Source organism: Silurus meridionalis, chromosome 8 (assembly GCF_014805685.1).
Source record: "Silurus meridionalis isolate SWU-2019-XX chromosome 8, ASM1480568v1, whole genome shotgun sequence".
Classification (NCBI taxonomy): domain Eukaryota; kingdom Metazoa; phylum Chordata; class Actinopteri; order Siluriformes; family Siluridae; genus Silurus; species Silurus meridionalis.
In genome coordinates, this window is record NC_060891.1 from 11,135,731 (window position 1) to 11,144,618 (window position 8,888).

The 8,888-nt window shown below is 37.0% G+C and overlaps 1 protein-coding gene across 1 annotated transcript; it reads left to right on the forward strand.

The window, feature by feature from the left end:
- Positions 1–590: 590 nt before the first annotated feature.
- Positions 591–7,507, forward strand: alkal2b (ALK and LTK ligand 2b). The gene is made up of 7 exons (XM_046855773.1): positions 591–634; positions 2,929–3,072; positions 3,563–3,891; positions 5,678–5,731; positions 5,859–5,939; positions 6,355–6,428; positions 6,849–7,507. The coding sequence occupies exons 1-6, from the start codon at positions 591–593 to the stop codon at positions 6,417–6,419; spliced, it is 717 nt and encodes a 238-aa protein (XP_046711729.1). The 3' UTR covers positions 6,420–6,428; positions 6,849–7,507.
- Positions 7,508–8,888: the final 1,381 nt, after the last annotated feature.

An 8,888-nucleotide genomic window follows, 5' to 3' on the forward strand; every position in this document is an offset into this window, starting at 1 on the left:
GATTTAAAGAAGAATACATTCCCAATCTTATAATCGTTATCACCTCTGATACCACTGTGTTTAAAAATCACCATCACTTTGCCACAAGGACCTTGAGATACATTCCTATAAAGAATACAGTATTTCACTAATTATCATTAGATTATTAATGTTGTTATTTACTTTACATTATTGATAAACTAACAGAAAAGGGTGGTTATGATTTTTTTTAACATGAATAAACACAACCAAGCCAGTAGCCTAATAAAAATACACACATTATTTCAAAGATATATTTTTTAGTGATAATTGGTTCAGCTGGATTGTTGAAAAATGAGATTTGTAATGAATGCTGGTTGATAAATGTTTTTAAATAAGTTGTGACTAGCATGAACTAAGTACGATAGATTTAGCCGACTTGCATTACCGATTCACTCTATCTTCAATAATGAAGAACATTCCTGTAATTCAACTCATTTCATTTCAATTCAATTCAATTCATTGTAACACATATAAGCACTGAAATGGATTAAATAGAGGGCAATACTGGCACATAGTATGGAATTTCTGGAATGGAATCTGTCATCACTGTTATAATGTACTGGGTAAAAATGACTACTTGGTTCTCGTCTGTCCAAAGGCACAAACACATCAGGCAAGTTGCAGTACATCAATCTGGTACTGATTTCTTTTTGGAGATCTGTCAGGATTAAATAGCATGTGTATTAGGTCTCAGGCTTTCTCAACCTTTTATGCAATGTGTTCAGCATTATCAGAAGATATTTTTAAAATATGTTTAAAATAAAATCATTGCCAAATTATTCCTTGCAATTGCACCTGGAACATGGCTGCATACATAATGTTTTTTTTATTGCACATTTGACATGCCATCTATTGTCACACTTCAGTAAATCATGTATGTCAACTAATAGCCAGAAACTTAACAAAAAAAACCTACACACACACAAAACAAATCAAAGCACTCACACACACACACACACACACACACACACACACACACACACACACTGCTTAGTTTTTGCTTGTTTACTTTTGCTGAATGACCTGTTTGGGGAAAAATAGAAACGGAAATTCACGTGTGAATTTTTTATGCAAAATTCAACACGTTAGATTTATTGACAGTTTTCAGTATTCAAGACTCTTCTTTCTGTAAAAAGCTGTCCACAAGTTTACCTACAAGTCTTAAACACTTAAAGACATGAAATAAAAAATCTCTCCCATAATAAGTTACTTTATCTATTTGTTTAACTCTTGCCATTTTTGGGGGGATCAGGAGTAAACATAATCATCATCATCATCATCATCATCATCATCATTATCATCATCATCAACAATCAAATCAAATCAAATAAAATTTTATTTGTCACATACACATACATACAGGGTACGACATGCAGTGAAATGCTTATTACGACGGTCCGGCATGAGGGAATAGGATGGGGAGAAAAATAATACAAAGAAAAAGAAGACTGATAAATAAAGTATAAAAACTATATAAAATAAGATATAAGAATAAATAAAGATGCTTATGGCAGTAAACAGTGAAACAGTAAACAATAGACAATTTAAGGTGGTTTAGATTGTCCATAAATCAAAGCTTCTTGACTTCATAAAGTCAGTCCTGTTGTTTTTCCCAAAACAGTTTCTGGAAGTACTTTCTGAAATGGCATAAATGCTTATTAGCACTAAAGCACAAGAATACAATTCCAATTCTGGCATGTTAATTATTTTGCACTGAATGATGTGCCTAGGGTCAACATCATTTAAGGGTTATTATAGTGCTATAGTTCCTGGGTTCCTGATGAGAAGGTTGCAGGTTCAAGTCAGTCCTGCCAAGATGCCATTACTGGACTTTAAAGCAAGGCCCTTTCTCTTCTGCTCTGAACCTAAACTAATGTAATCCCAACCTGGCACACACTGTAATGTGAACGTAACAGTACAGTTTTCTACGATAGTAAAGTTGTTGCCAAATTGTTGATCCCCTACACAGACTCACTGTGTGGCACTGTTGAGCCACTGTTTATCCTACAATACAAGCTTTACAAGTCTATAACGCTCTGCGTCGTCCCTTGGTAAATCCGCAGCACTCCACCTAGGTATAATAATAGTACCAAAGCTTTATAATCCTGATTAGGATTACCTAAAAGAACTATGATGGTAACGTGATACCTCCCCGTGACCGTTTAAAAAAAAATCAGGGAGGAGAGTGAACTATAAGTTAACTTTTTCTACAGGGAGTGGTAATATTGGGATAGAGAAGGCCTGCCAGTGTATTCACCTCATGCCTTGTGCAATAAACTCAACACAAAATTTTGTAGGGGCACGAGCGACTTCCTGCTCCCGACACTCCGCATGCACATACAGGCATTTTAGAGACTATAATTGGGCCTAATTGCGTTTGCGCTTTTGCCTTCCCGGGTGATGGACCAAGTGAAATATATAGAAATCAAAAATTGAAAGAAAGAAAAAGAGAAAGATAGGGGGGGTGACTAAAAGACTATGCAACCACAGTGCATGCTTGGAAATGCATGCAGAGATTCCCATTTAAAGGAATGAAAAGTTTGTTAGTAAGTGCAAAAAAAAAGGGGAAAACACTTTACCTGAACCACAAGGAGACTTGTGCAGCAGTTATGAGACGGTGACCGGAATAAATAAAAAAAGCAACAACAACAACAAAAAAGCACTAAAAATGCGTTTTTGGAGAAGCGCTCCGACATGCCGGGACAATCCGCATGGGACGAGTCCTTACGTCTGCAGCAACAGGATAAAAAACTCATGCCGGATGAATTTGACCCAGACATCAACGAGAGACGCGACGAAGGAGAAGGAGGCAAAAGAAAAAAGGAAAGGAAAAAAGTCACCGGCTTTCACTGTCACTACACAACTTAACGAATGACCACAGACGCCTTCGAAACGCAGCCTATAAAGAGACTGGGATCTTAATCTGCCATGGTGCACTAGATCTCTAACCTGGGACTGTGTAGAGAAAGGAAACCTAGCAGCTCGCGCTTTATCAGAGAATCTGCGAACACACCGGGAAAACACCAAACCACCGCAACAGTCGCAAAACAGGTAATCATTAGGCTTTCAGGTTTGTGCGTAAAATGCGCCTACGCTTTTTTCCCCCTTGCTTACTCAATTTCACTACTTTGCACTTTTCTTGAGGCGTGTCGATACACTGGTTTATAATTTTTTTTTTTTATTTGAGATCAAATTCGTACAAATCCTGCTTTTGCAGCCAGCCACCTCTTTGGCACGTCAGCACTTCATGCCAAGTAGGTGCAGAGGAAAGTCATGGTTGGGGCGTAACTTTAGCTAAATTCCTTCGAGTCATTCCTTCAGATTGCAGCGTGTCATTGCAAAATAAACTTTCGAATTAGCTATCGTCACAAGCCGATGCGCGCGCGATGTGCTAAATACGCCTGAGCGTGATGGGACGCTGCAAGCTTGGCGCACTCGCGTGGAATCGTGCCGAAAACTCCGGGGCGTCCGAGAACTTCCAGTTCACCGCGTGCGCTTTGCGGTTGTTGTTATCGCTGCTGCTGTTTCTTTCTCCATCCAGGCCAGGGGTTCACGCGCCGCTCCGGCGACAGAGGCATTGCGCTCCCGAGGCTGCGTTTCAGCATGAGCGTCCTGCGCGCGCCGGCCCTCGCCGCGCTCGCGCTGCTGATCGTGAGCGGCGGCTACGGCGGCCCGAGCGGCTCCGCGTCCGCGCGCACCACCACCGTCCTGCTGCGGCTACTCACGGCCAGCGCACCGGACGCGTCCGAGCAGCGCGCGCGCTCTACAGCGCATCCGGCGCATTCTCCGCTCCCCGTCCGGACCGACTTCTCATAGACTCACAGGAAGGGAACGAAGTGAACAAATCCAATCAGCATGAACAGTTACTGGGTAAAGCATTTTTAACAATACTTTTATAGGACACATCTGTAGGACACTTCTCAGCTCTGGATCACAGTGAGAACCAGGGAGAAATTTTATCATCATCATTATCATCATCATTATTATTATTATTATTATTATTATTATTATTATTATTATTATTATTATGGTTTTTTTTGTTTGTTTCAGTGGTGTATCAACCCAACCCAATCAGAATTTTATCATAATTCATCAATTATTTTATATTGATTCATAGATATTAATAATTAATCTATCTGGTCATCTTAATTGCTTATTTGAACATAGGTTTTATCTAAACCTCAACTAAAAAACATGTTCCCAAGTTTTTTAAAAAGTATTTTGTTCCTAAAAAACTCTGGTGAAGAAGTTTCTAGAATTTATTTCACAGTTAAAGGGATCCTTGGATGCGAAGATTTGAGAACCCCACTGCTTGTAACCGATTATTGCCTTTATTATTTATTATTATTATTATAGACAGTATCCAATATGACGGGACGTTTTACTGAATTTGCCACAAATGTGTCTACTGAACGCCCTAAAACTTTTCCCACCGTGGCATCTGCAAGTGTGGAAAAATTCCACTGTTTATAATCATAGCATATATTTTAACCCCTGAATACGATTCTTCAAAACTCTTTAACCAGTAGGCACAGTAATGACTTTGCTTGATTATTGAGTGTTTATAGAAGTTTTATTATAGCCCAAACTAATTGCATGATGCTAACATCTACTTAGATGCAAACCTTGTAGCATATTAACAGATTTCTGTTGATATAATATATACATAAATTATATAGTTATAATGATATATTTACAGACATTATTTATTACAGGTTTCTTTTTTTTTAATTGGTCTGTATCTTCACTGACCATTTTTTGGGAGCACTTGTACACATGCTTATTTATAAAGTACACCTATCCAGTCAATCACATAGCAACAGTACAGTGCATAAAATCACACAATGGGCTTTAGTTAATGTTTATATTAAATAGGAATGGGGGAAATGTAAATTCTGAATGTGGTATGGTTGCTAGACAAAGGACAGTTCTGTGAGTGGAAATGCCTTGCTGATGAGAAAGGTCAGAGGAGAATGCCAAAGCTGGTTTGAGCTGACAGGGAGGTAATGCCAAAAGATGAGGCTGATGTAATTCGAATAATCACTCTTAACATCCACGTTGATGAGAAAACACAAAACACTTCAAACTTTGAGCGGGATATGCAACAGTAGGTTCTCAGATCGGGTTCCACTCCTGTCAGTCAAAAGCATCAATACTGATAACATTTTTGTTCTTGGCTGACAAGAGTGCCAACCTGATGCAGTTTTCTGTTGTTTTAGCTCATGCACTTCACGGTTTGGATTGTTGTGTGTTCTAAGATGCTGCCACCTGATAGGCTAACTGGAAGATTTAGTTAATAGACAGGTAAACAGTTATTCCAAATAACATGCACACTATGCTAATCTAGACATCCCCTCTATTGGAAAAATGTCAACAATGACAAAACCAGAATGTTGTTTAAATCATTTATATAATTGAAACAAATTTTAAACCCCTTTATTATTTACATCACAAACACCTTAGAATTCACCTGATCTCCCTTTGATAGCAATGGTTTTATGGTTGACTTCAAGTCCAACCTGGTCAATGGCATTCCCAAAACCTACATTTGATATACAGTATGTAAACATACATTTTATATAAAAAAAAATGTATGTGTTTTGATGACTAGTAATAATCATAACAGAATATTATATATATTTTATCTTTTGGACAGACGTCTTTCCTAGAGACCTGCGACAGAAAGAAAAGTTCCTAAAGCATTTAACAGGTGAGCAACAGTCCAGTATTTAGAATAAACATGCATATTGCTGTGCTTGAAGTTTAACTTTAAAATTGGTGTCTGTGCTGCCAGTATATTAGCTTTACGTGTGTCTGGATGTTTCTGTCTGTTTCAGGGCCTCTTTACTTCAGCCCAAAATGCAGCAAACGATTCTATAGATTATATCATAACACCAGGGACTGCACAATACCTGCCTGTAAGTGCCACCACCAGCGTTGTATCACATTTATGAAGATGTGTATCGTACATGTTTGATGTTGCTGAACAGAAATCCAGCTACAGTATAGTATAGCATATTGTGTTTTTCTCAATGAACTTGCTTTATATGTCTTAATATGTAAATAATTTAAAATATTAAGATTACTTGGTCATTTTAAAATTAATAAAATACTGCTTAAAAAATGTGCTTTTATTTTTGTTATTTGTTTTATGATCTTTATAATTAGAATTTTTTTTACCTTTTATTTTACTTAGTATTTTTCAAAATGTGTTTTTGATGTAAAACATCTATAGCATGTATATGTAAATATAGGGATTCAGTATATAGACAATCACACAATACAAGCTTGCACATAATGCATTCATGCTTACACTGTTTCATCTGTACACAGATTATAGAAGATGTGCACGGCTACTCAGAAGGTTAGCGGAGAGTCAACAGTGTTCTGAGGGATAGATTTTGCAGGTAAGTTTTTAACTCGATTAAGCATTTGGTATTATCTGGACACTCTTGTTCATTTTTGTGTCACATTTCCAGATTCATAGCGGCAAATGTTTTCTCAGAGCACAAACAGACATATTTAACAGCCATTTATTGTCTTATCAGGCACATAGATGACCAGTATACTACTTATTAACTGCTGCATTCTTAAAGCAGACTAAACTGGGCTCATGAACAATCTCTACATATAAATAATTTCATAAAGCTGGAGTAAAGTGACCATACCAGGATCAAATAACAAAACTAAATCCAGTAATAGCTCATGTAAATATACAGTTTTGATCCAAAGTGGTATTTTCTTGCAGTAAGTATTACACTTTCTTTAAAAAATCTATAATGTGTCTGAGCAGGTAATAAAAACTGGCCTTTCAAATCTCTTTTCAGATTTCAATGGACTTAAGAAATAAGGAGGACCAGCGAAAAAGTGCCTTGGAAAAGAACAGAAGGAAAAAACACCTAAGAAACATGTCATTATAAAGCAGAATTTGCCATCAATTATTTTTTTAATCAAAGTCCTCCGTAGAGTTCTACATACAGTACCATGGAAGTCTTACTGACTGACAAATTAATGTTATCACTGAACTTTCTGATAACTCGAATGGTGCAAGTGAAGATGGTGTTATTACACGCTTAAAATAATCCCACTGCCAAAATCTCTGGACTGCAAATACTTTTATAACATTTATCATTATGCAAATGCTATTGTGGTTTACTGTGGTTTTTTTCAGTAGTTGTGGACAGAGTATCATTTAATGACACCCAGCTTCTACTCTTGAACACCTCCACTACACAAAATCACAACCTGTTAAATCAGTCATTGAATTATAAATTGTATTTGTGAGACATTTCTTTTGGCAGAGATTAGGGACGAAGGTTGTATTAAAGTGTGCATTCTCCTTAATATGAATGTCAAATATACTCTATTTATATATTCAAGGTATTGTCAGTTGCTGTGTCAGACACATACACATCCCAGCTAGAGTGCAATATGTATATATTGTAAATATGAGAAAATCTATCTTCAAATAAAATGGTTTGTTATATAAAGTTATAGTGTAATGTTTTTGATAAAAATGTGTTTTTCAGTCTAGGTGTTAAAGACCATATTCCTTTACCAACTGTGGAGGTCAAACTGGCCAGTCATGATAACAGAGTCTGACTTTGAACATGTACGATAAATGACCACTGGCACAAGCTTAGCACTTGTTTGCATTTCTTATTTAAAATTAATGTCTTAAATACTCAAGATTGTTCTCATATTCTTGATATTTGTCCACAAAGTCATGTCAGCCGTACAAAAGACTGTTAAATATCCCTTTAAGAGCATTCAAACAGTAGTCATAAGCAAACCAATTCACATTCCTCACTTTCTGATTTGTTTGAATAAGTCTTTACCTCTAGCATAGTGTTCACCTTTATCCTCTTATGAATAGATAGTTGGCTTTTGGCAGAACGTTAGGCCCCTAGCCCACAGAACCCACACACTTTATACTGTCTAATATGCCCAGGCATGCCACAGTAGCACTCAAACTAACAAGTTTACAGAAATTCATCAATCAGAAGACAGCTTTGAGAAATGCTTGGAATAAACATGCAATTAAGGACATTATCGGACTCAGTCCACCAGTCGGATTTATTAGCAGGTATGTATTCATGAAAATACACACTAAACGATTATCGTGTGTGAAGGTAGCTAATGATGAATGAATGTAAAATGTAGCTAATATGTTTTATTTATGAATGGAGGCGAAGTGAATGTGTCTAATGTTGTCAAATCCCTTCACTGCCAACAGCTCTTATGTACTGTATGTAAAATAAATATTGCATACACTCGATTTTAAGGTAAACCTAAATGCAGTTTATGTAGCAATTCGGCACTGTGTCTGCGGTGTTACACAGTAATTTGAAGGTATGTACAGATGTGCATGTCTTAGTGGAGAATATCTGTCAACAGAGGCAATCTTATTCCCTCCAACATTGGAAACTCCCACTATATTTAGCTGCCAACAGTGTGGTTTAGCTGGCCTGCCTATCAACTTGGGTGGAAGCCAAATCAAATTAAAAAGGTAAAATCAGTGTGTGTGGTATATTTACCATGTATACTCTATTGTATATGGCCAAAGGTTTGTGGACACCTGACCTGGGATGTTTGAATTTCTCTTAAGGGTGTTGAGGTCAGGACGTAATGCAGACCACTCAAGTTCTTCCACACCAACCTTGGAAAACTATTTCTACATGGACCTCAAGTTTTGCACAGGGGCATTGCCATGCTGAGACATGTTTGGTCTTTTTAGTTCAAAAGGAAATCTTAATATTGCAAAAATACAACCCCGACAGGATATTACAGTGTATAATAGCAATATAGTGTATCACAGTGATTGAAAGATAACCGTTTAAAAAAATTCAAAGAAAGAAACATGCTTT

Bases quoted from the DNA above. Each gene is read 5' to 3' on its own strand.
- alkal2b (XM_046855773.1), top strand. From the start codon at position 591: ATGACTACTTGGTTCTCGTCTGTCCAAAGGCACAAACACATCAG. The intron at 3,892-5,677 runs GTAAAGCATTTT...TCTTTTGGACAG, and splicing joins TCAGCATGAACAGTTACTGG to ACGTCTTTCCTAGAGACCTG. The intron at 5,940-6,354 runs GTAAGTGCCACC...ATCTGTACACAG, and splicing joins GGACTGCACAATACCTGCCT to ATTATAGAAGATGTGCACGG.